The sequence below is a fragment of the Aedes aegypti genome, chromosome 2, assembly GCF_002204515.2.
Source record: "Aedes aegypti strain LVP_AGWG chromosome 2, AaegL5.0 Primary Assembly, whole genome shotgun sequence".
Taxonomy (NCBI): Eukaryota; Metazoa; Arthropoda; class Insecta; order Diptera; family Culicidae; genus Aedes; species Aedes aegypti.
Window position 1 is genome coordinate 76,142,067 of NC_035108.1, and position 26,611 is coordinate 76,168,677.

The window sequence follows — 26,611 nt, forward strand, 5'->3', positions numbered from 1 at the left end:
CCTACCTGGCTTATAAATTTGGAACCACAAGCTAGATTTTTAGAAAACAGCCACAAATTTCAACACAAAAACCATACTTTCATTCGGTAAGGAAATTGACGTTTGTGTCAGCCACCATCAGACGATTTTTTTTTTGTTTTGGTGACGAAACGGGCTACGTTCACAACTTTAAACAAACGAAAAATTTAGTACCGTAACCGGGGGCAAATTGATCTGTTTAATAAATACATGGAGAAATGAAACTACCCTCAAATATGAGTAAATTGCATTTATTGTTATTCTCTTTTGCTTCTCTCGCAAAACCAATGTTGCCGAAAACAGTCGAATGTCCGTGGAATAAGCTAAATTTGAGTTTTATGGGTTTATTCACAAATTTCATAACGCCGAAAATAGCCATTTTCGATACCCACCCACCCCCTCGTAACACTTTTTGTATGAGTATCCTACGAATTTTGTATGAGCTGTAACATGTCCTCACCCACCCACCCAATTTTAAGGAAGCGTCGAAAACTAAGCGCGCTAGGTGAAATAAACTTCAAACGTAATGATAGCGGAACGGCAACGGAAAGGACGCAATTGAAATATTATTCTCACAGTTGAAAACCGGAATTTTTGGCACGCGAAAAACGAATATTCTACGCCGGGCAAGATGCGCTGGGTAGTTCACTAGATCCGCTGTCCAGCGCACTATGCCCGACGTTAGGTTCAATGCATAGATTTTGAGAAAAATCTATTGACGCGTGTCGATGATTCCGGTTTCCAACTGGAGTCGCGATATCACAAAATGAAAAAAATACCATGACGCGAACATGTTCAACGATATGATTCTACCGTAGCCCAACAATATCTGCAACTTCCTGCTGTTTCTGAACCATGCATGCCATAAAACGTTTCAATACAGAGTCAGAATTAGGGCGAATGTGAAGACTAATACATTCTCAGTAAAATCGGTTTGAAGTTTGCGGGTTTAATTTTAATTCTATATTATGTTTCCGATCGATTTAATCGCATGATGCATTTTTGTAGGATCCATTACAATATTACTTTTGTAGCAAAATATTTAACTTATTTAAATATTATGAATAACATGTTAAAATAAATAAAAATCCATCATGCGCCATTCAACAAAATTTAGAGCTGTTGCGCCCCTCGGTTTTTCGTCATCTTCAGTTTGACAACAGCGATTGCGCCTTTCGACCTCGTCCTTCTGGTTTGACTATCATCAGCTTCGCCGTTCTGCTACGCTCTTTCGCACGAACCTTTATCACTAACGCCCTTCTGCACACTCAGTTTGAAATGCGCCCTGCTGCCACACTCAAGCTCAAATGCGCCCGGTTACCGCAGAGGGGGAAGATGGGCGAAATTGACATCAGAGTTCGAATCGAAAGAGAGTATCAAATGCGCCTTTATGTTTTTCTTACTTATTTCGTGAAAAACGTTATTTTTAGGGGACAGAGGTGCATTATATGATTGCAATTTATCAAACAAACTGTTAGGTGAATAAAACTACGTTTGTTTACAATTGTCAGTTAGGCCGTTAATCTGGTACTGTATTGGTTTGACTTTCACTGTGCACCTTGTTTTCAAGTTGCCCGTGGGAAAGGGGTTCATTCAAATATTTCATAACCAAGGGGTGGATCACTCTTGCAGTGCACATCTAATGTGCATCAATTTGCATCAAATGCATTTTTTTTTCATTCACATCAACTTAGCCCTGATATCACTATATCATCATAGCAACACATCATTGTTTGTTGTGATAAATTGTGAAAGTTTATGTTTTTTCGTGGTTTGAAATATTGGACAGCTAAACACATTAATGGTATATCTATCAATTAAAATCTTAATCGTTAGTTAACCTTATCATTATTCCTTCCAGGTCATAAATTGAATTTAAGGCACATCTGGTACAACGCAACATTTTGAGGCATGCTAATCATGGAATTTGATGGGCTGGCTAGTGAACAATTCTTACACAGAGTTTCTGTCTGCATTAATGTGGTTTGATAAACACTTCTAAAGACAAGAATATAAATCGATTGGAAAAATAAATCCAGGGAGCAGAAAAAGAACTGATATAATTATGATATAATAAAGTTTCTAGAAGTATGAGGTTGTTTATTATGTCTAGACTTTCGAATAATTTGAATGCTTTAATTTTCTATCAGCTAACATGTGGCTGGCGTTCTGCTAACCATACCTGCGGCTTTTTGGATGGCAAATGCCAGTTCAGATCCTTGTCATATGAAAAAAGGCAGTCCGTGAAAATCCCGGAAATGGCTCGTACTAAGCAGATTGCTCGTTAGTCAACTGGAGATGGGGCTCCTCGTAAGGAGTGTCCATCTGCGTTTTCAAGTGTTAAAGATTGCGTATATTGAACTCGTAATCGAGACCCAGATTCAATGCCACTTCACCCTACAAAAGAATCCTGATAAAAATTGTTCTTTACTTTGCAATATGCTACATATATATCAGCCACATAAAATCAGTGCACATATTTGTTTCCTCGCAAGGTATGTCAACTTTCCAATAGTACGGCCGCTCTCTTGCATCTCTGGCGAATGGTCCTTTCTGAAGAATGATATTCTGGCAAAACTGATCGTGTTTGACTTTAAAGCTGCAATAAAGAATATTTAACTATTATAATCAAGGAATAGAAATTGCCATGAATATTCGATTCTCCATCAATCAATCAAACCCAAAAGGGCCATTAAGTACTTTTTGGTTGGACTTTTGACACTTCGAAAACGATAAAAATCAAACATTGTAGCAATCCATGGATTAGCAAAAAATCGTGCATTTAAATGCAATCAAATGCATCAAAATCTACTGATGCATCAAATACATCAGAAGTGATCTGCCCCTTGTTCATAACGCTGAAAATGGCAACTATTGACACCCACCCACCCCCTCGTAACGCTTTCTGTATGAATATTCTACAAATTTTGTATGAGCCGTAACACCAGCAGAACACCCACCCACCCCCTTCAGCGTTATGAAATTTGTGAACAAGCCCAAGAGCGAGACAGCACCAACACATGGCGCACAGTAAAAGCACAGATAACAGATGTTTATGCAAGAACAAAAATTTGCTGAAAACCTGTGTAAATATTCAAACAGAAACTCCTTGCAATCACTAGCGCCGCCACACAATGAATTGCGTCAATCAGTGGTGGATATAGGTATCTTGAAATGTTTCATATTCACCACTCACATCGCCATGGGATCTTAGCGATAACAGCGCCACCACAGTGTTGCTACTTGTGTTGCCAAATAAAATGACCGTTTATTGTCTTACACAGTTTTGTAATCGGACTTGAACATCTGTTATCTGTGGTAAAAGTGAAAAGAACAAAAGGATTTATGACACTGCAGAGGCCCATAGGTTCATGTCAAACGATTTTAGAGTGTGCCATAAAATTAGCTTCGTTCACGCAACCTAGCACGCAACCGGCAACACTGCAACAGTTGTCAACAACAATCACAAAGTTGACAAAACGGGACAAAGCTTTCGCACCCAGTCATTCATCTCATCGTTGTCGTATCGTATCGTATATCGTCATTGATGGTTTCGGAAAAAACAGAAAACTTTTTTTTGACTTTTTTGCATACAAATTGTAGTGTATTAGAAATTTTAATTGAATCCGCTTCTTTTGATTTGTAACGTAATATTGAAAGTTTGCACCTGGCCCGGAACAGCACGAAAAACGATGTCAAAAATGGAGGATATCGGGAGAATGTTGGTAAATGTAAGTAGAATGAAACTTGTCGGAAGGTAGCAAAGTGGAGAGGGAATAACATTGATTAAACAATTATCTTTTGATTGGCATTATCATCCGCGGACAGTATATAGATCCCACCGCAACCAGGAAGGACGTTTCCGATTGTCTGAAGCAGTATAAAGCGCTGAGCTGCCGGTACGAGGAATATGGTGAGTCACTTATATTAGTTATTGGGCTTCAGCCCCTTCAAATCGGTTGTATTTGAGCATAGGTCAATAGTTTTTCATGAAATTTTCTTTTCATTAAATTTTGTGGATCGCTTCATGAGTGATAGGAAGGTATAGATTCGTAGTATTATAGATAAAGTTATTCCAGAACAACTATGGGTCAGATAGGGTTAAAAGCACACGAAACTTCCTATCATTTCGAAACAAAATGTTTTCTCACAAAAAGTGGATAGATGATAGTGGAAGTTTCGATGGGCCAGGGGATTAAGAAAAAAATGTATATTTAATCTAGAGCAAGACTTGCAATTGCAACAGGTCACTACTTTAACCAAAATTGTCTCTAAGGTACCGTGGGCAAGTGGGTAATGGATTTCGCATAGGTGGGATTCTTCAAATTCTAGAGACCTTAAATTAAAACAAATAAGTTCATGTATATTGTTTAACTTGACTCCCATCAAATATAAGCAGCATGCTGCAATTTATTTTTACATAAAATTGAAGAAACAAGTACAGAAAAAGTGTTTGAAAAACGTCTCTTTATTTTTCACTTGTCCCTCATGTGGGGCAAGTGTAAAGTTTATCGTTTCGTGCAAAAAATTCAAAAACTAACAGTTATGTTCACGATTCCTATTACCTTTAACATTTGTTAAGGCGTTCCAATGAGCAATGACATAAATAACATGTAACAAAGAACAGTTTATTCTTGTTACTTGAAGTTTTTTTCTGTTCAGTTATGTTTGTTTAAATGATTCGACAACATTATAACTGCAACATTTCCAATGGTAGTTCTTAAATCATGGGACAGAAATTACATTTCTGATCTGTAGAATTTTCACCGCTCGTTTTGAAAATCGGATTTGACGTCGAATAACTCTTCGGGAGAAATCAAACGGAATCCTCCAATAATGTATTTCGAAACTTTCTTATGTGGGTTTTTTTATGTTTTGAACTAGCTTTACATAGACATTCCACGAGATTTGCGTGCGTTCTCTTATATTGGAACTTTTCAATCAACGTCTTCCTTTTAATCGGCTGTCCGAAGTACACATATTAATATCGTAATACTTGGCAATCTTTTTTTAGAGAAATGCCATTATAATAGCTTTTAACGCTTAACAGAACGGGCTGATAAATCAAGAAACACTATATTTGAATTATCAGCATGTTCTGTTATTCTATGATAATTGCGCACCTTATATACTTATAGCTACCTAAAGAGAAAACACAAATTCAATCTCTAATGAGAAACTTTTCACTTGCCCCACTTGAATAAACAATTTGACGTGTTTCAATTTAGTTATTTTTAGGTCTATGTCGAATTAATTCTAAAACTTTTTTCATTGCAGTTTAAAACTGTCAGAGGGGACAATTTAGAAGTGGTATAGAAAATTATGTTCCGCAACTTTTTTCCGCTGAAAATATTAAAATAAGATTGCACGCCGCCAACTTGTTACGGAGTTATATTGAACAGGTTAACAATCTTTCGCTCTATTATGCAATTATGGCTGAAAAATCTCAGAAATCTCTTACCTATTTTAATGTTCTCAATGACCTCAAAAATTTACGCATAAATTTAAAACGTTAATTCACATATTCAGTAAAAAATACCAATTATTTTCACTTACCCCATTTACCCACTTGCCCCGCGGTACCTTATAATCTATTTCTCCATATTCTGCTTACTGCACGCAATCCAATTTTTGAAGAAATTCGTTTAGGAATTCTAACGCTTTTTATGCGAATTCATACGTGAATTCATTGAAATTTGAAAACGGAAGTCAACATGATTCTAAGCTTTGATTTTTCCCGACATTTTATATAAAATTTCGATATTTGATTTGATTTTCAAAATATTTATTCATTATTCATACAGAAGGTACATCAAACAAAATTATCAAATTTAAAGAAACATGTTCAAGGTTTTTGTTATAAAATAATTTTGAAATAAATTTGAAAATACTGTGAATTCAAAACGGTTTGAATTTCAATAGAGTTTTGAACAAAAAGATATGAATGATTTATTGAAATGTTTAGAACTATGTCCCTAAAATACATATTATACAATTATATGAACCAATTTCTGCTCTGTGAAGTTTGTAGGTGCCATTATTTTATAGACTGTTTCAATTTAAGGCAAGAATCCATAATTCAATCATTCGCAATCATCAAAAATAAAAACTAGTTTTTTTTGTTCAAATTTGAAGAAATCTTTGTGAAAATATATCATTGCATCACAAATAGCCAGTGCAATGCAATGATAGATTTTCTTGAGCATTGCTTCAACTTTGAGCAAAAAAACTGGTTTTGAAAATTTGTAAAACGATGATGGTTATTTTCCTCTTAAGGCGAATTAGGCCGTCATTGAAATTTGTACGTGTCGTTGATGATTTTTTTTTCTATTTCTCGAAAACTTATTCAAACAGACTCAGGTCAAAAAAGTATTCAAACTTGATAATAATTCTTCGAGCTGTTTAGTAGAATACCTATAAGTAGATGGAAAAACCGAATTTAGTACTATAACATTTAATTCCACTAGTTTGTATCCTTTGACAGATACGCGTATTTCGACCTCAACTGTAAGGCCGTCTTCAGTGGCGTGTACTAGACTCGACTTTCAAACTTACTTTTTCGATTCTACGTGTTTCGCAGACGAAATTCTACACATTTTGCTCTAAACCAACTCGATTTTTCATTTTTAGAACGTTTACTTTCCATATTTACAAAACGACGAAAGTAAGATTTTCAACTTTCGCTACCTAACCACTACTTTCGCCGCTCCGCTGTATAGGCCTTTTCATGTGACAGATCCGTCTATGCATTTGTTTACATCGGTGGAGGACCGGTGCTAACACGGGCCTGTCATTTTCATAGAAGAACTCAATACAGAGTCAGAATTAGGGCGAATGTGAAGACTAATACATTCTCAGTAAAATCGGTTTGAAGTTTGCGGGTTTAATTTTAATTCTATATTATGTTTCCGATCGATTTAATCGCATGATGCATTTTTGTAGGATCCATTACAATATTACTTTTGAAGCAAAACATTTAACTTATTTAAATATTATGAATAACATGTTAAAATAAATAAAAATCCATCATGCGCCATTCAACAAAATTTAGAGCTGATGCGCCCCTCGGTTTTTCGTCATCTTCAGTTTGACAACAGCGATTGCGCCTTTTGACCTCGTCCTTCTGGTTTGACTATCATCAGCTTCGCCGTTCTGCTACGCTCTTTCGCACGAACCTTTATCACTAACGCCCTTCTGCACACTCAGTTTGAAATGCGCCCTGCTGCCGCACTCAAGCTCAAATGCGCCCGGTTACCGCAGAGGAGGAAGATGGGCGAAATTGACATCAGAGTTCAAATCTAAAGAGAATATCAAATGCGCCTCTATGTTTTTCTTACTTATTTCGTGAAAAACGTTATTTTTAGGGGACAGAGGTGCATTATATGATTGCAATTTATCAAACAAACTGTTAGGTGAATAAAACTCAGTTTGTTTACAATTGTCAGTTAGGCCGTTAATCTGGTACTGTATTGAACTGTCAAAGTGCTTCCCGATCAGCTGATTTGAGACGTCATGTGAATAGGCCTATGGAGAGACAAAGTGACTTAACCACGAATGAAAACAAAACATTACTTGAGTCGATTTTACACTGGTAGAAAAACGTCGAAAGTAACTGAATAAATCGGCTTATCATTTTGTAATTGTTACGTACGCGCCGGCGGGGTGGTCGTGTGCATATTAACACATAAAATTAGACGCGAACGTACACGATAAACATACTAAAAGTTTATTAAAACAAACGAACTAAAAGTACATGTAATCGCGGGAAGCGCGCGGACTATACAATGGCTGAACAGTTGTTGTTGTTTACTATTCGCGTATCTACGGGTAGCAGTCTAGCTGCTACCAGTGAGCATAGTATAGTGATAGTGGTGGTAGCGATCGGTTGATCACTATGTTGGTCCAGTGATTCCCAACAGTAATGCAATTTTTGTAGGAAATAACAGGAACTGCCTAGTTTTTGAATGCGAGCTTATTGTATGCAAAATTTAAGCAATGTACACGGCGAAAATATGTCAAAAAGGGGATTCATTTTAAAACAGTTTTAGAAGACAGGTTGTGATTCTGCTGAATAATTTTCTCAAAACCGTATAGAAATTACTTACGTCGATTTGAAAAAGTAATCGAGATTTCTTTATTTGGAAGGCTCAAGCGCGCTAGGCATAACGGAGCCGAATAGTCAAATCAATTTAACAAAATGATAATTCTCGCATAACTTCTGATCTCGCCCTAAAAGCCATTGGTAACCATGTGTGTAGCTCGTTGTTTCTGAGCATTTGAATGGATTTTATTGCTATTTAGAAACGCTATGGGGAAGAAAGGATCATTATCTACCTGCCCGTGATGTTGGTTTGGATGCTTATTCCTTCTTTTGCTCAGAAACAACAAGCTACACAGGTGGCTACCAATGGCTTTTAGGGCGTTATCTCAGAGTACGCGAGAATTGAATTGTATATCCCTGCCTATATAATTCCTCTATCCTTTGGTTTTCCTCCTCGATGTATTGCTGCCGAAGAACAGGGTCATCAATATGCGAGTATGAACCACGTCGCACTCCAGTTCGACGGGCAGCGGGGGGAACATCAGAAACAGCTTCGTTGCTATCACTTTCGCTGGAGACGAGGATAGGTGGCGCGGCACGTTTCGATGCGTTGGTGATTGTTCTATCCGAATCAACTGATCTCTGTCGTTTTGGCTCCTGCTTGTTGTTGGTTTGTTTTGTATTACTTTTATTCACGGTCTCCGGCTTGGAGAGAGATGGCCATTGTTTTTCAGTAAGCGGTGGCTGGTTGACGATTGTTCAATTTAACTGGTTGCTGTTTGTCGATAATAAATGCTGCCGCTTAAGAACATCGTAGCTTTGGATGTTCTTTAGCTCCAGTAGTTGCGTATTAATTACTCCACAGCAACAAAAATTCATGGTATTTAAATTAAACATCCTTCAATTATTTAGTAATAGATGGTGGATGGTAATAAAAATGAATTTGTATAGGAGTGGCGTGATGTAATATTGAGAAACTGTGGTAGTGAAAAGTGATAGAATGGAAGGTACCTGATATGTAAAACGAAAGTCCATGAATGATAATCGGTTATATAAGTGATAGGTAGTATCAAAACAAAAGTGTCGACAGCAAAAGTGTGGCAATTATGCGACAGTGACTGATAAAATGAAATGGAGAATGAAACCCTTTTAATAAAACTATTTTGTTGTACACTTTAAATCCCCTGGTCCACCGTAACTTATCACAAATCACGTTTTGTAAGAAAACATTTCGTTTCCAAACGATAAAAGAGTTTTGAAAGGGAGTTTATGTGACCTATACGACCTAAAGATGTTCTGCATGGAATAACTTTGTTCACAATACTCCGAATCTTTACTTTCCCATTACTCATGATACTACAACTAATAGTGAAGCGTTCGTCAAAATTTCATGGTTAATTACCGTTCTAAGTGCTGGAAGCTAAAAAAATATTGTTCATTTCAGTCTTCAACGACGGAACGGTGAAGCAGTTGATCAATCTGCAGGGAACAATCCCGGTGCGGTACAAGGGCAACACCTATCACATTCCCATCTGTATCTGGCTGCTGGACACGCATCCTCGCTATGCTCCGATTTGCTACGTCAAACCCACGTCCGACATGCACATCAAAGTGTCCATGTACGTGGATCACAATGGGAAGATCTATCTGCCGTATCTGCACGATTGGACCCCCATGCAGTCGGATTTGCTCGGGCTGATTCAGGTGATGATCGTCACGTTCGGAGAGTATCCACCGGTGTACTCGAAACCGAAGCAGCCCAAGGAACAAGCAACACCCTATCCGACGCGTGAGTATTCAATTGATGACAAGGGCCTATCCATTAATTACGTAAGACAGTTTTTGGGATTGTTCAGTAATTATTCTCTAGACTTCCTCCCCCTCTATTTTAACACATCTTCCAGAACTGAACCAATAATTACTTCAGGGACCTATCTCCAGTATTTTTTTAGAATTTTCTACAAAATTGCCGTTCTAAAAATTTCAATCAGAAAATTATCTAAGGAATTATCTATTTTTAAATATTCATTAAATATGTAGTATAAATAGGACAGACTTAATCTTAACAGGCCGTTTTGGTAATCTTAAAGTTAATCCTGACGTAATTCAAACATGATCGGCAGAAATAATGAACGTAGGAAGTTGCTCATATTATTTTAAACTTTCTGCTATTTCTTAAACTTTCGTTTGATGCTTCTTTGGCAAGTTTTGTGCTTTCAAAGTTTTGTTACATCTTTTGTGAATTCATGTGAAGGACAATCCTAGGACTGTCATACACAGTCGTTTTTTGTGCGTAGGACAGGTCCTGCCCACCTCTTACGGCACGCAATGCAGTTAGTTTGAGCTCATTTTTTTTGGTTTCAGAATCGTTTATGCCACAGCCGCCTCCAGTCACGCAAAGTCCGTATTGCCCGTACCCAGGTCAACAGTTTCCACCGTATCCGCAGCCAACTGCTGGATACGGAGGTTATGGCCAACAGGCTCCAGGAGGAAGCTATCCACCGTACATGCCACCAAGCATGCCCACAGCTTCCGGATATAATTCAGGCTATGTATAAATCATTACACTCACCATTAGTCCAACTTGGTTAATCTCTAGATTCTACTTTCAGAATCCAACGGGTCAGGGAACGGGTACCATTACCGAGGAGCACATCAAGGCTTCTCTAGTCAGCGCGGTTGAAGATAAGCTGAAGCGCAGAATCCAGGAGAAGGTGAACCAGTGTCAGGCGGAGATTCAAACGCTCAAACGCACCCAGCAGGAGCTGAACGAAGGCCAGAGCAAGATCAACGACATCATCGGGCGGCTGGAGCGGGATCAACAAGAACTGACGAAAAGCATTGCAGTGCTGCAGGACAAGGAACAGGAACTGCAGCGGGCGTTGGAAAGCCTGGAAAAGGTAGACGGCATCGATGTGGATGAGGCGGTGACGACCACTGCTCCACTCTACAAACAGTAAGTTATTGGATTTCTATCCCTATTGGTAGGCTTATCATGGATTTCGTTTCATTCCAGACTACTGAACGCCTACGCCGAAGAGGCTGCCATCGAGGACGCCGTCTACTTTATGGGCGAAGCCCTGCGCAGCGGTGTTATCGATCTGGAGGTATTTCTTAAAAACGTTCGACAACTGTCGCGGAAACAGTTTATGCTGCGAGCGCTGATGCAGAAATGTCGACAGAAGGCCGGATTTAGTGCTTGAACTGGAAAATAGATATCGAGATAGTTTGCTGAGGATTTGAGAGTCGGTTGTATATATGATTCTGTTTGGTTAGCCAACGGCACGGCAACGGTGTCATTTCTACGAGAATTATTACTATTATAATCTTTGCTAGTATACTTTACGTTTCATTGCCACGGATGTCCTGTGCTTTAAAGTGTTGTTCTTAGGATCGGCATTACCTAATATAATCGGTTTGTTGAGATACTATTGCGTATTAAACGTTCCTTAGAGAGCAATTAGTACAGTTTTATTGTTGTTTCTAACTGAAGAATACGGGAAGATGCCACCAAACTACTTAACTTCCCATGATCCACCTTACTTACTTGATGGGCTACAATCCGCTACGTTGAATCTACGCCGAATGGATAACTCTTCTCCACTGTGCTCGGTCTAGAGCCAGTCGCCCTGAACGTTGAGTGCCCTTAAGTCCTCTTCAGCCTCGTCCGGGTTTTCTACTGAATATTATTTTTGCTTGTCGTTCTTCCGACATTCGTACCACGTGACCAGCCCAACGAAGCCTGCCGTGTTTTATGAGCTTGACAATTCAAGACCAACAATTGAAAAGGCCTCAAGTCCAAAATGTAAACAAATCGGTTTTCTGCTGATTTTAGTGTATAAGAGCCTATTCTTACTAAAACATACAATAGTCATTTAAAAATATGCATAAAAGTTGAAAAAATAACATTTTTCTAAAAGGCCCCATCTCATTTTCCGCTAACCAGGATATTCATCGCAAATGCGGCCTTTTCTCAAAAAGGCCTCATTTCTATATCTGACGGGAACCGAGTTGAGGCCTATTAACCCTCTAATACCCGACCCCGCCTTTAGACGGGGTACACTTTGGAATTTTTTGTATTTTTTCGTAGCTCGGAAATCAAAATGATTTTATTTTTGGCTTAAGCCTTGACTCATAACACGCATATAAGAAAAGTTTTTTATGGCTTTCGAAACTTTTTTGTATTTTTAAAAATTGTTTTCAAAATTGTATTCTTATATAACCTTCAAATTCCTGGGTTTAAGTTAACGTGTAATATAAAAATTCGTACCTTTTATATTTTTCTACCATCAACCTATCACAGAAGAACAGCTTGGTGGTATTAAAATAATTTCAAACCTGTTTTTCCGTTATTTACACGGAAAATAAAAATATTTCCAGAAAAATATTTTAAATTTAATATTTTTTAAAGTACCGTGAAAACTTGAATTTTTATTATTGCCAAAAATCAGTAACTAGAAGAGGCTTCAAGAAAAAATGAAAAAGGATAGGGATGTTCAAAAATAAAAATTATAAAAATCAAAAACCAAAATTCTTAGATTCACGAATAAAAATAAATTATTGCCCAAAACGTGTTCAGAACGATTTTAGATAACTAAAAATTATATTTAGATCGAAAATAAAAATTTGGGTATTAGAGGGTTAAACAAACATCAAAATTTCAATGTAGATTGCGAAAAACGTTCCAAATTCGCTAAGTAGATGCAGGTTATACTACAGAGCGACTGCTCCTTGTATTAATTTATACAGAGGTTGTTTAAACGACGAACATTATCAAATTTTCCATCGGGTTCCTGTAGACTGATGTATTTTGTATCATACTACCTTATAATACCTGTGTCAGCCTGTCTGTACTTCACAACTTATCAACAAAACACGATTTGGTTTCAATTGCATGAAAATTAACGTTCAATTGCTACATTATTTCAATTGAACCAATATTTCCATACATTTTCTCGACGACAAACTCGCGTAGCACATACATAATGTTCATGGATGACGAAGGGTTCAATCAATCACATATTTAATCGACCGCACGAATCTTCTCTTGCTGTAGGGATCTCCATGTACTTTACTGCCCATAAATGCATACCAGTCACACTAGCAAAACAGCGCACCCAAGAAAAACGCGATAGAAGTCGTGAACACCTGCATGCTTTCTTTACTCCAATTATATTGAAAATGCGATGTTTTCGCACCCAAATTTGAACTCAAATGGTGCAATGAACTATTGATTACAGTATTACATACATTTTGTTTATTAATTTTCTCAAATATTTAGTTAATATACGGAAAAATGTACGCGTGACTGATATGCGTTTATTTGCTCTTGAATGTACGAGAATAAACGCATAACAGTATCAGTGCTTACTATGATGCATCGGTCTTCACATGTGTATTATTGTTGTTTTGATAGTTTAGTGTCCGCATTCAAAGTCGCGAAAATGTCTGCTCTCGATTATTTGAAAAGTTATGGTACTTCTGATAGTTCCGAGGATGAGTGCAGGAATTTGGCCGATGGCGTCCCGTTGGACAATGACGCGGGCTCTGAAGACAAGTTCGCTGGCTTCGACGATAAGGACGGCAATGCTGGCGGCGACAACATATTTCAGTTTCCACCGAAGACGTAGCATTGGGTAAGCTATTTAAAATCCTTGGAGGACACTATATATGTGACGGGGACTGATGAAATGGGTTCAGACGGAAGTCAAAAAGCCGTTGATGAATTTGCCAAAAACGCAAGCGAACAACAAAATGAAAGCGACACACAACGCCAAGAAGCGTCGATTATCGCATCAAGTAAAGCTTGTCACTTGTGGGCGTAAAATGAACTACGGGCTTTAAATACCGAAGAAACCCCGTATTCGTTTTAACACGTTGCTCTAGGCATTGGATTCACGAGAGCAAACCAGCTATATACGCCAGTGCGTGAAACGAGGGGAACGAGTGGATGTTCAAAGACAGCGTCGGTACAAGTACGAGGAAGACGATCCAAGGAAATCCAATAGCTTCATCTGGATGAATCAAACAATTCTTCCGTTTAAGTGTGTCGTAGATTTTTTCTGACCACTCTGGGTTACGGCAACAATTGTGGATAAGTATATTTTCCTTTACTTGACTTACTTATCAACACAATTTGTCGCAAGTCCTTATCACACAAGTCGCGAGACTGACATGCGTTTATTAGTAACGTGGGACATACCAAGTTCGATTTTGTTTTTAGCATTTCTAGAACAAACGTATTATTTTCTTATAATACAATGAAAGTACATGCAATTTAATGACGTTTCCCGTCTTTAACTAAAAAATGACAAAAAGTCACGTGGGACTGTTATGCATTTATGGGCAGTTTACTTCACCACTTAACACTCTTCTACACTTCAATTTTCTTATTTCATCATCAATTTTGAATGATTTTCAAAAGGCCACATCTGAAGATGATGAAAAAACAAGCCAGGCGTCAACTCACAGGCCTCATCAGCGTCGGCCGGCGTCTATGAGCACAAATGAAAAGGGCTGCACAGCTTTTGGTGAAATAAAAGCCTCATTTCCTTTGACTCGTTTTTTAGCAGGATTTTTTACTAAAATGATAGTAATGAATATTCATAGCTATAAATCAGTTTATCCATCGACTTTTTGGACGATAGAATAACATACAATGCTTAAATTCATAATTTAAATTTGATTTATTGTTTGACAAAACAAGATTGCATTTTTCTCATTGTTTACTTTTTTGGAGATGAGGCCTTTTGAATTGTTAGACGGGGTTGGTGGTCTGATGGCTACCGCTTCTGCTTCATATGCAGAAGGTCATGGGTTCAATCCCAGGCCCGTCCCTTTCCTCGTACTTTGTAGTTGTATATCTCTCACTTGCTTCTATCTTCCATTCTAAATATATCACACTCAAAACTATTCGTTCATAGCAAAACGCTAGAACCAGAGACGGACAAGAAACCGTTTCCCTAACGCTTCCTACTTCCACGCGCACGCCTTTCTTACGCCTGATATATAGGCAGTCTGCTAACCACAAAAGCAAACCTTTCTGCCATGCCTTTCCCCCAATCCATACACTCCCGCATGAACTGACGTGGAATATACGGTCTACGTGGGAGTCAGTTCAATGCATCATCAATTCCTCCCCCTTCCCCTCATTGGTCTGCATTCTGACGTGGCAGGTGCCATTGTTGCCTAAAAATAGAAGATCACCAGCACTTATACACTGAGGATGCCTGTTAGTCCCAAGCAGTCATTCGGTTGGTTCCTTGTGTAAGTGCAGCTGATCTGGCGATACTGGAGTGCATCCACGGGCGGCCAATCAAGCTCAAGCTCAAGCTCAAGCTCATGAGGCCTTTTGAATTATTAGTCTTGAATTGGGTCAAGTGGCGTGAGGTGAGAATAGTCGGTGTCGTATAGTGACGTGACAAGTCTCTACTCGAGTGGAGTGACTCGCCGTGCAAATCAAATGGAGAGTCAATTCACTCGAGTCGAGCCCCAGACAACCAGAAGTCGCATAACAGTTTACGAACAAAGTCGTTTATTTACACAAATTCCATCACACCCGCACTACATGGTGGTTAATATCGTTTGATCAATGGAGGAAACATAAAACGCTATTTTATGAGTTCATAAGTACATTTCGTTTCGTTCCGTATACTCGTACAAAGTAAGTCGGATCAATCCGTAGCAGCTGTCAAGTCAACTTTGTTATCATAAATAAAGTCGCATAAGAGTACAGACTAGTTCGCTAGAAAATCTACACACTTGCATTACATGTTATGTTTCATCATATTAAATTTGCACGTATATCGCCTCCACCTTTGTACGTATAAGGCATTTTCGCAACATCTTATACGTGAAACTTTACGCATATAAGCATCGCATAACGCAAAAGGTGATTTTGTTATACGTACATTCTGGTTGTCTGGGGCATTGTCACCTCACGCCACTCGTAGAATAAACCCAAATATCTGCTTCTTTATATACTTGGTACAACTCATTGTTCATTGTTGTCAACGCAAGTTGGTAATGATTACAATTTCGTACAGTGAATTAAAATGTGACGAAGAAATCTTCGCGAGTGTAGTGTTCTATTTTGTTGTTGCCAAAGGTCATTGATGCCGATTCCGGTTTTTTTTTCGATGAGTTCGATGAAACAGTTTTATAATAATTAATTTAGTATGTTACCCAAACGTTGATGTATATATTTTTGTCGACCTACAGCTGGACAATTTTTCGACAATGGCTGTTGATTTGATAAAAGCTTTTTTGTAATTTCTCATCGTAATAGGCTGTTTTTCATCACGCCAATCTGTCATGAAACGGCCTACTTTCCTACACTGAAGTATGCAGTGCGGGAATAGTCATTACCTAACTGAAACCAGTGCTGTAATGGTTCATTACGCAACGCTTTCTCATTACGCAACTGTTTTGAGTTGCGTGACGACTCACTACCCAACTATTTTCAGAAATTGCAAAATGATGGTGCAAGCATCCAGATGTTATTTCTGATACCCTCCAGTGGTGTTCTACGAAATTGCAAAAAATGGTGTACGCAACTCGTTGCAGAACTCGATTTTTTCAGCACTCGTCGTAGTTATCCAACTCGGCAAGCCTCGTTGGACAAATGTACGACTCGTGCTGTAAAATTCGTCATTCTGCAACTTGTAACGTAAACTACTATACATAACCTTTAATTAGCAGTGCTAATTTAGCACCATTCAGGTTGACTGAACAAAAGTTAAAATTGTAGATGCAAAGAAGCTTGTTCAACTTGATATCCAGCTTTGAGTATACTGCTGAATAAGAGTGTTTAATAAACTTTTCTTCAAATTATTTTTCAGCTGTCACGGTGTTCAGCCTTGTACACCATTAATCAGCCATTGTTCAGCAAATACTCTTGCTGTTCAGCTTTCATTGTTACTTGGGAGATAAATACGCTACTTCAAAATACAATCTCAAAAATAAATAAAAATTAGTCATTCTTTTCTATAATTTTTTGGATTGATACGAAGGGCCCTAACATAAACGAATTGTAATAATACTTATTGTTGCGGATACTGCAAATAATTTAAGAAGAGCTTCTTTATACTGTACAAATCGCTCCCCGCCAATCCCACGGAGATATATTGTAACCTTAACGGAGATATCTTTTGACCATACTGTTGAGTGGAACTGCAAGCAGAGCAAGACTCAAGCAAGGATGGTGGCTATATCGATAATCGTATGCTTTCAAGCAGCTTCCAACATAAGTACCCAAGAAGAATTACATCTAAGTAATTGGTTTGTGTAAAAGGGTCACATTGGATTTTCCAGATTGATAAGCATGTTGAATCACAAAGGGGCATGTTAAACAAAAAGACATCACAGATGCAAGGCTGGTAGCGTCCAAGTGTCCCAAAGGCAGGAACTTTAGAGACGCTATGTTTGAAAATGGAATTTGATAGCAATCAAATACGGGCCATAAAACACTCCTAATAGTTTTAATGCGATTTCTATCAAAAGTCTTATCTTAGAATATCTTTGGGGATACCACGTGATATTCACTCAATGCATTTTTCATGAATTTCTCCTGAAATTGGATTAGAATGTATGTATGTAGTTCAATTTCCTTCTGATATGACTGCAAAGATTTTCACAAAGGACTTCTCAAAGAATTTCACAAAGATTTACAATTCGAATACCTTAAGAATTCAACCAAGAGTTTTTCTGAGGATACCTCCAGACATTGGTTCATGAATTTCTTTGCTGCCTCTATTCGTACAATAATCCCTCGTTCTTTGTGATTTCCTATATACATGGGACAGTTTTGCGAACAGGGGCAGTTGAATGCATTCAACTTGCATTCATGCTTGCAAGAATCCCTGGTTAAATCACTGGAGGATGAATTCCTGGAGTAATCTTTAGAGGAGTCTCTAATTAAATCCTAACCAAACATCTGGAACCTGGGAGGGAATTCGTGAAGAAATTACGTAAGGTACCGCGGGGCAAGTGGGTAAATGGGGTAAGTGAAAACAATTGATATATTTTACTGAAAATGTGAATTAACGTTTTGAACTCATGCGTAAACCTTTGAGGTCATTGAGAACATTACGATAGGTAAGAGATTTCTGAGATTTTTCAGCCATTATTGCATAATATAGTGAAAAATTGTTAACCTGTCAACTGTTACTCCGTAACAAGTTGGCGGCGTACAATCTTATTTTAATATTTTCAGTGGAAAAAAGTTGCGGAAAATAATTTCCTGTACCACTTCTTAGTTGTCCTCTGTGACAGTTTTAAACTGCAATAAAAAAAGTTCTAGAATTAATTCGACGTAGACCTAAAAATAACTAAATTTAAACACCGTCAATTTTCTTATCAGATGGGGCAAGTGAAAAGTTTATCATTAGAGATTGAATTTGTGTTTTCTCTTTAAGTAGCCATAAGTAAACATGGTTCGCAATTATCATAGAAAAACATAACGTGCTGATAATTCAAGAAACACTATACTCAAGCGTTAAAAGCTATTAGAAATTATGGAAATTCTCTAAAAGATGTTGCCAAACATTACAATATCAATATGTCTACTTCGGGCAGCCAATTAAAAGGAAGACGTTGACTGAAAAGTTGCAATATTAGAGAACACACGGAAATCTCGTGGAATGTCTATGTAAACCTAGTTCAAAAGATGAAAATGGGGTATAGGTCTATCCACATAAAAAAGACCCTAAATACGTTATTGAAGGATTCCGTTTGATTTCTCCCGAAGAGTTATCCGACGTCATATCCGACTTTCTCGAAAACAAATAACGAGCGGTGGAAATTCTACAGAGCAGAAATGCAATTGCTGTCCTATAATGTAAGACCTAACATTGGAAATTTTGCAGTTATAATGTTGTCGAATCATTTCAACTAACATAACTAAACAGAAGAATATTGAAGTGAAAAGAATAACATTTTCTTTATTTACATGTTACTTATGTTATTGTTCATTGGAAAGCCTTAACAAGTGTTAAAGCTAATAGAAATCGTGAATATAACTGTTCGTTTTTGAATTTATTGTTCAAAACGGTAAACTTTTCACTTGCCCCACTTTTGGGGCAAGTGAAAAGTAAAGAGACGTTTTTCAAAAACTTTTTCTGTATTTTTTTCTTCAATTTTTCATAAATATCAATTTCAGCATGCTGCTTATATTTGGTGGGAGTCAAGCTAAAAAATATACACAACCTCATTTGTTTCAATTTAAAGTCCCTAGAATTGGAAAAATCTCAACTATGCGAATTCTATTACCCACTTGCCCCACGGTACCTTATTTCAAAAGAAAAGAGGTTAGATTGATTGATCTGCCACTTTTTGTTACTTCATACGATGTATGTTTAATGAAATTGATATACGTTAATTGAGTATAGCTTGTTTCGCAGTTATGGTTTTCATCGAATAAATACACAGCGTTTGTAAAACTTCACGCGGCCTTCCTTCGAGAGAACTTTGCGCCGCACAAGGAATTCTCGCGCCAATGGTCTCGAATACGGTTGTCAATTTCATAAACCGTTTGATGTCTTCTGCATAGGCTTACAAGACGAATATTTCGAAAAGGAGTACATTTTGCCTTACTGACTTAGAAAAAGGAGAACATTTAGAGCTTTTACTAAAACTGCTTGGGAATTTGAAAGTATACTTTCAGTTTCAAAATACTGCTTAAGTATTTTTTCAGGATTTCCAATGTTTCCCGAATTTCATTATTCAGTTATAAACTTGTGAACTGATTGATGATTTAAAAAATATTAAAAATAGAAAATTTATGGCTTGGGTAATCGAAACACATTTTGGCAAGATTGTGGATTTTCAATGTCTATCGAATACGATGTATGAAAATAGAGAATTATTATTTTCCAGGTGATATGATTTTAGAGTTTTAGGTTTTCTTTTCCATAAAAAATAAAATAGAAATTTCTTACATGGGTCCTGATTTTTTTCCCTTTCCTTCTAAGAGAGACAAAGTGGTTCATGGATGGCCCCTAATCATAATCTTTATATTGATAGTTTTGAAATAGTTCCAAATTCAGCAGGTCAAATCCAATAGTAATTTGATTTTTAAAGAACAAATAGTTCAATCAATGTTATAGTGTCTAATTTATAATATACGTTTACGAATAAAATATGATGAAAACAGCCCAATAATGATCAACATCAATCACAATAACGTTTTGAGTTTTTACCAAGCAATATCATATGTAAGATGTTTCAACAGAGACGTAAAATTAGTTAAATAGGGATGAAATATACCTACACCTAGGCAAAAATCTCGCATGATTTTCATAAGATGGCACTAGTGAACGCGTTTTTTATTATTTGTTGCTGGTTCATAAGACACTTGTGTATTTCATTCGACGAGATTGAGTGTAATTTTTTCATAACAATCAATCATCAACGTCATAAGAACGCTTATGAGCAATGGGGTTCATATCATTGTGAAGAACCACGTGATGCAAATTTTCTCGGTACAGTCATTAATAATAATGCTGGTTTTGGTGTGTATCATGTAGATGTCGCACATTTTTTCAAATTGCAATCCCCTTGTTCCATTTTTGTTGCGGAATTGTCAAATATGTGGTAATGAACAAGCCGATTATTTAGCTAAGATGGGTGCAACTCGTGGTATTATTTTCCATCGTGATATTCTCTATTCAGAATATTTTAAAAAAATTGAAAAGAGTCACAATGGACTTCTGGCAAATTGATTGGGATTCTAGTGATAAAGGTCGTTGGTGTCATTCTATTTGTCCAATTGTGCATAAAAATCCCTGGTTCAAGTATTTATCTGTTGGTAGAAATTTTATTTTCCTTTTTTTTCCAGACTTATTTCTAATCATTATATGTGTAATAGTCATTTATATCGCATTAATATTGTAGATTCTAAGTTATGTGAATGTGGCGAATCTTTTCAAGATATGGATCACATAATTTTTCATTGCAAGAATTATGTTTTGCCTAGAAAGAAAATTCTTGATAGTCAAACATTAAGTCACTCTGTATCTACATCCATTCGTGATATTATTGGCAGTAAATCCCTTTCTATGATGAAAATTATTTTTCATTTTCATTTTGCAGCGTTTGGTGGGGCAATGAGAGCGCAAGTCAGTCCAAAGCCGGGGTAAGGGATAGGTAATGGCCGTAATAGTCTATGCGGACCACTTGAACACCATCGGAAAGGATAAGAAGGGTTGGGGTAGGGTATAGGGAATGGAGAAGACTTGACACAGTAATGCGATTAATGCTGCAAAATGTAAATGTGCTGAAAGCAATTTAATTTGAGTTTTGAAATTTGATTTGACTTATTAAAATTCCAATTAGATCGGCCATTGTACAAGTAAGAAAGAATATGCTGATCGCTTTCTAGAAATTTTATAAACAACAAAATAATAACAATATGAGAGTGATGCTAAGGGCTGCTGATGGCACAATGAGACGCTTTAGGAGATTTTGATACTGATTGAACATTACTATACAGAGCGCAATTTAATCGATGGTGATAACTTTACAAACTTTATCTGTTTTTACACTGATTGACGATGCTGATTTATATAAAAATATTTTAAAAATATTTGATATTAGTTCATTTGTTTGTGTGATCTAGGTGTTAATAATGACAAAATTTTACATACCCTTGATGAAATACTTCCCTGACCAGAAATATTATATTTTGAGCGCCCTTTTCGAAGCTATTCTATCCAGGTATCCATGTACTGCTTTCAATCCTGAAATTATTCTTATTGTGCATGCTCATGCATTATATTAGTGATGCTCATAATCATGCAACAGATAAGAAGGAGAGAAAAAAAAGAATATAGGAACAGTGATTAGTAATGAGTTAATTATGTAGTTTTGTTAGAATTATAAACAATTAAACAGCAGTAATGAATAGCTTATAAAATTACTTTGCAGCATAGCTGAGCCTTTCGGAACGTAAGACCGATGTATAAAAATAATTTGTTTCGAAATTGTCCGCGTGGTCTTCTAGTGCCCCTATTAGATAAGAATCAGTCATAGACATACATACCGAATGCTCGCCATGACCCTATGACTAACATTTGTATATGTATAGACTTAGCTGATGTGGCTTTTCTAATAGGTAGTTCTTTCACTCATTGATTGTCTTCAAAACCTTGTCAAGTATAGAAAATTGATTTTATTTCATTTATTACTACATTGAAGCTACATTGTACTTATTAAGTATTAGGTATTATTTTATGTTTTTATCACTATTGATATTATCAAGGCCAGAATTCCCAGTGAGTGAAGAATTTTATAGTACTAGAACACCATAGAAGATCGCTTAACATTACCTAATCATGGAACGGCTTTTTGCTCTATTATTTTAGGTAGATGCTATTGATCTCCCTTTGCTCCTATCCGCAACCCGGTGCACGCGCCCTGTTGGTTTTCGAAAACCTCGTAGAAGATTACAAACCGTCAATGGCATTCCCAATTACTACCCCACATTGCACATTCAAGGGTCTGATTGTGCTCCTAACCCACCCTCAGTTCGTAATCTTCTCGCCATCTTGAAATTATATTTTCCCGAAGTGAAAGTAATTTTGATGAGTGATAGCCTAGTGCAGCCCAACTGCATAGTACAGTAGTTTAACCAGAATCTTAAGGTCAGAAGATAAAATCTAAATTTTGTAATAAAAAGGTTGCCATTGCTTTGAAATTTACCCAACATCTAATCAAAACTACTAACAACAGCGATCAATTATCAAAATTCATCGCTCCCTGGAAAATATAATCCCAAGCCCAGGGATCCCAAGCCCAGGGAACTTTCTATGATGAAAATTATTTTTGAGTATTTAAATGAAAGTTGTTATGTTGTTTGATACTGCCTTTTTTAATATCTTTTCAGAGTTCAAGAAAACAATCTCCTCGTTTGTCCGTTGATCACAACAGCCCAATGATGTTCTCCTTTCAAGATCTTAGCTCTGTTATGGATTATTTCCGGTCGAGCCTTTATTTTTAATTAGTCTTATTTTATAATGTTTTTGAAAAGATGAAGAGGTTTTGCGCCCTTTTGAGAAATATTTGAATAAAAAAACTCAAAAGGACTTCTCCCTCTTTCATTTTTTTTTTGTAAAAACCAATAAATAAATAAAGTATAACCGGACAAAAAAGGTGGACATGTCCACCAAAGTGCAAAGTATACCATCTGGTGAGCCTAACAAAAATCTACAATTGAGGGTTCATGCTAAAATTTTAGTTCAGTCAAAAATGAGGATTTCTCAAATTTTCTATGAAAATCCAATCCCTACAGTTTTAGGTTCACTTTTGGACACGAAAGTCCGATTAAGCCTAATAGGGAATTATTATTCAAAAAAAAATCTTATCAATAGCCTCCCTGTAAATTCTTCTCTTCCGAAACAGGGAGAAAATGCATTCACTTCAAGCAGTTGGCCGATCGCTGATTTTCGCATTTCAGCATTCCGTCCTCTCCCTCTCTTCTGGAGGAGGGAACCGAAAAAACACCCATTTGCAGTAATGTTCCTAGATAGTAGATTCGTAACTTACGGAATAGATTTTTTTTGGGAGGTCGATTGATGATGACGAGGTTCTCTTTTCTCACCGGCCACTCCCGGCAGCTCACACGTAGATCCCCACCGAGAGCAACAGGAACAGCACCCCGAATCCGAGGAAGATCGAAGCGAACAGGGAAATGAGCAGTTCCTTGAAGATGACTCCTTCCTTACCGTTGCTGCTGCTGCTGGACAGTTTCGGCCGGGACACCTCGAACACGAAGAACCACGCCGTGAAGAAGGTCCCGATGAGCAGCAGAACACTGGCCAGATGGGGGAACACGGCCGGGTTCACCGGCGAAATGTAGCGAACCATTGATTCCATGATGTTTTGGACTGTTGGGTGTGGGAAGAAAGCTTTACTTTCGAAAACAATTTATATTTTAGAAGTAATTTAAAACCCCATTCAAAGCAAACAGAATCCTTGCAAGGACTTCATATCTTACTTACGTTTTAACGCTTTTAACGAAATAAAATGCAGATAAATCGAATAAACTTTCCGATTGAATTTGTTCGGAGCTGCTAACCGGCCGCAAAATGATTTTGTTGAAGAAAACACACAAAAATTACGTGGCGAAACGTCGTTGTCAGAGTCGCGGACGAGAGGCAGCAGTGGCGTTGCAGTTCTCAAGTCGAAGTGGGGGCACTATAAAAGCGTTTTAAGGCTGAAGCTAAGTATGCTGTTTCGCTCAAGAAAAGTAAAGAAATTTCTTGATTGAATGGGTCAAGAAATTTCCTACAGAGAGCCCCATTTGAAATGACATTTCTTCTCAACTGCATACTGCGATCAGAAAAATGTGATTTTCTGGACCATTTCTTGGAAGAAATTTCCCACGCATCGAGATAGGCGATTCCTTGTCTTGTCAGTAGCAAACCAACCTTAAGTAGCAGGAATGCCAAGTCAATTTTTCAAAAATCTGTGAGATTTTGAAAATTTGTCTGGAAAAGTCTTGATTGCTTATGTTGTGTGTGGAGAAACTTACAAATTATTCACAAAATCTTACAAATTAATTTCAAATTTCATCTGGATCTCCCAGATTTTTGTAAAATGGGTCTTCAAAAATCTGGAATTTTCTAGACAACTCTGGAAGGTTTTCAACGCTGCTAAGTAGCCCGTCATTCATTTTGGCAACTTTTCAGCTTCCATTTCAAAGTGATAAAACTTAGCCTTCACAGTTTGGTGACACAGACAAACAGACGTAACACTTAGAACAAATCTCGATCAAAATCACAGTCACGAGGACATGTATGCCCCATGCTAAAATTGGTGTGTTTGGCCGACAGGCCAACAGATGGCGGTAGTGTGTAAACGTCAAACACGAACAAAAACGATGCGAGCGCTGCGGGTGGCGGATTGGCCACATACCACATTTTTGAATCGACTGTTAAAAAGGTGGTCGATGGACTATGATGAGAGTGTGACATATGTTTGTCTGTGGTATCACTGTACGCGCTAACATGCATTAATTATGCTGATACTTTTTCAGGTGTGCAAATCCAACAAATGATGTATTGAGTTAGAAATACTTTATCCATATTGAAGGTACTAGGTGTCATCTATTATTTGGAAATCACAAGATGTTTTCATTTACATTCATCTTTGGATTAATGGAAAACTATTGGATTTGTGTCAAAAATTCATCAAATTCCATATTCGTACACCAACATTCAAAACTAAATTTTAATGCTCTATTTGATTGCTGAAGTGCTTTATTATGATGTACAGATGGAGTAATGTACATTTGGGCAATTTATTAGCGGACATATATGAAACTTAGGTAAAATTAGGAGAAATGCCAGTTCTCCAATAATTTTTGCTATAAAATCCAATAATTCGAACAATAACGTTCATTTTTGACAATGGATCCAATCTATTCATTATATTCATTAGCTTTGAAAGAATTTTGGTTGATATGGATTCAGTTTACAGAAATCATAAACAGATTTTAACCCTTTAGAGTTCCGAAATTTGTTTTGTCGTAACTTCAAAACTCTTCTAAAATGATATTTTTACTAAATTTAAACCAGATTTTTATTCTAAATAACAGGTAAAGGTTAATTTTGAACTTCCCGCATAAACAAAAACTATATCAGTACAGTTTCCCGAAAGGTCCACAACCATTTGCAACAATATCTGAATGATTTTGGTTACAATGAAAAATAACAGTATATCCACCATACCCGAAACGTTTTTAACAATTCGACAAACGTTAAATAGGAAAACCACAATGTGGGGAATAGGCGGTTAAGTTATGTAACCATTTGAAAACGTCGATTTTCTCGAACAAAATTTCTCATCAACAGTTTTCCAAAAGGTAGATATATTGTCCAATTTTCGACAAAATCAATGTAAGCCAAACAGTGTTGATACATTTGAACCATATGTTTCTAAGGGAAATAAATAACGTAAGCATAATTATTGGATTACGGTTCTTTATTGTATTTTACCCTATACTATTCTGTTATGTAATATAATGTCTGGAGCAAGCACTAGGATAATTTCTGAGGCTTTTTCTCGAGGAATTTAAGAAGAAATTTTTGAATAATCAGATGAATAGTTATGTAATCCAGCTTTTTACGCTAGCTATAAAACTACGGGGGAGTGAATTGAATTTGACATGTTTTGTCTACAAATTTTATAGCTTGTTCTTAGTGCTGGAATTTAAGATTGTTGATTGAGCTGTCAAGAATTTTCACTGTTTACATTTGTTTGTACATATCATGGTAGTAAAAAGGCTTCATTTTCTGATTTTCAGTAATTATACTATCTTTCTTGTAACTAATTGCATTTATTTTTAGGAATACGAAAAGAGCAACCGAAACACCGCAGAATTAAAAAAAAACAATAAACTTGATAAGGACATTCACTTTTCAATGATTTACACATGAGAACATCCGTTCTGGCCAGAGTGATTCTGACGAGATATTCGCAAAATGTGCAAAGATGCAAAAGTTAAATGATCTAAGATGTTCAAAAATATGTTTACGTCTAGATCTATGTGGGTTA

The 26,611-nt window shown here is 37.0% G+C and overlaps 3 protein-coding genes across 9 annotated transcripts in view; 1 reads left to right on the forward strand and 2 right to left on the reverse strand.

Annotated features, from left to right (window-relative positions):
* Positions 1-146, reverse strand: part of LOC5576412 (translation initiation factor eIF-2B subunit delta) — a 29,088-nt gene extending 28,942 nt beyond the window's left edge. For 2 of the 4 annotated variants that reach the window (XM_001656064.2, XM_021841258.1), the window contains exon 1: positions 6-143. The gene's annotated coding sequence lies outside the window, so the exon portion shown is untranslated. Of the gene's footprint in view, positions 1-5 lie in introns of all 4 variants that reach the window. The other 2 variants (XM_021841257.1, XM_021841259.1) reach the window with 2 other exon arrangements.
* A 3,366-nt stretch (positions 147-3,512) lies between these two features.
* On the forward strand, positions 3,513-11,522 carry LOC5576413 (tumor susceptibility gene 101 protein). Of its 2 annotated transcripts, XM_001656065.2 has the most exons (6): positions 3,513-3,749; positions 3,847-3,931; positions 9,504-9,848; positions 10,424-10,611; positions 10,672-11,015; positions 11,076-11,522. In XM_001656065.2, exons 1-6 carry the CDS (start codon positions 3,711-3,713, stop codon positions 11,260-11,262), a joined length of 1,188 nt encoding a protein of 395 aa, XP_001656115.2. In that variant the 5' UTR covers positions 3,513-3,710; the 3' UTR covers positions 11,263-11,522. The 2 variants fall into 2 exon arrangements, with proteins under 2 accessions (XP_001656115.2, XP_021696952.1); XM_021841260.1 differs by lacking the exons at positions 3,513-3,749; positions 3,847-3,931 and adding an exon at positions 8,932-9,066.
* An 11,823-nt stretch (positions 11,523-23,345) lies between these two features.
* On the reverse strand, positions 23,346-24,214 carry LOC5576414 (transmembrane protein 258 homolog). 3 transcript variants are annotated; one of them, XR_002499695.1, is made up of 3 exons: positions 24,055-24,214; positions 23,600-23,940; positions 23,346-23,532 (listed from the first exon to the last, which is right to left on the reverse strand). XR_002499695.1 is itself a non-coding variant. In XM_001656066.2 (2 exons), the coding sequence occupies exon 2, from the start codon at positions 23,927-23,929 to the stop codon at positions 23,672-23,674; it is 258 nt and encodes an 85-aa protein (XP_001656116.1). In that variant the 5' UTR covers positions 23,930-23,940; positions 24,055-24,214; the 3' UTR covers positions 23,346-23,671. The 3 variants fall into 3 exon arrangements, 2 of the variants coding, with proteins under 2 accessions (XP_001656116.1, XP_021696953.1); XM_001656066.2 differs by having other exon boundaries at positions 23,346-23,940; XM_021841261.1 differs by having other exon boundaries at positions 23,346-23,966; positions 24,055-24,190.
* Between the last annotated feature and the right edge of the window lie 2,397 nt (positions 24,215-26,611).

What these genes read in the sequence shown, in the direction of transcription:
- LOC5576413 (XM_001656065.2), top strand. Translation starts at nt 3,711, where the DNA reads ATGTCAAAAATGGAGGATATCGGGAGAATGTTGGTAAAT. An exon ending in CCGGATATAATTCAGGCTAT is followed by an intron (nt 10,612 to 10,671) that starts GTATAAATCATT and finishes TTCTACTTTCAG; the next exon opens with AATCCAACGGGTCAGGGAAC. An exon ending in ACTGCTCCACTCTACAAACA is followed by an intron (nt 11,016 to 11,075) that starts GTAAGTTATTGG and finishes GTTTCATTCCAG; the next exon opens with ACTACTGAACGCCTACGCCG.
- LOC5576414 (XM_001656066.2), bottom strand. Translation starts at nt 23,929, where the DNA reads ATGGAATCAATGGTTCGCTACATTTCGCCGGTGAACCCGGCCGTGTTC.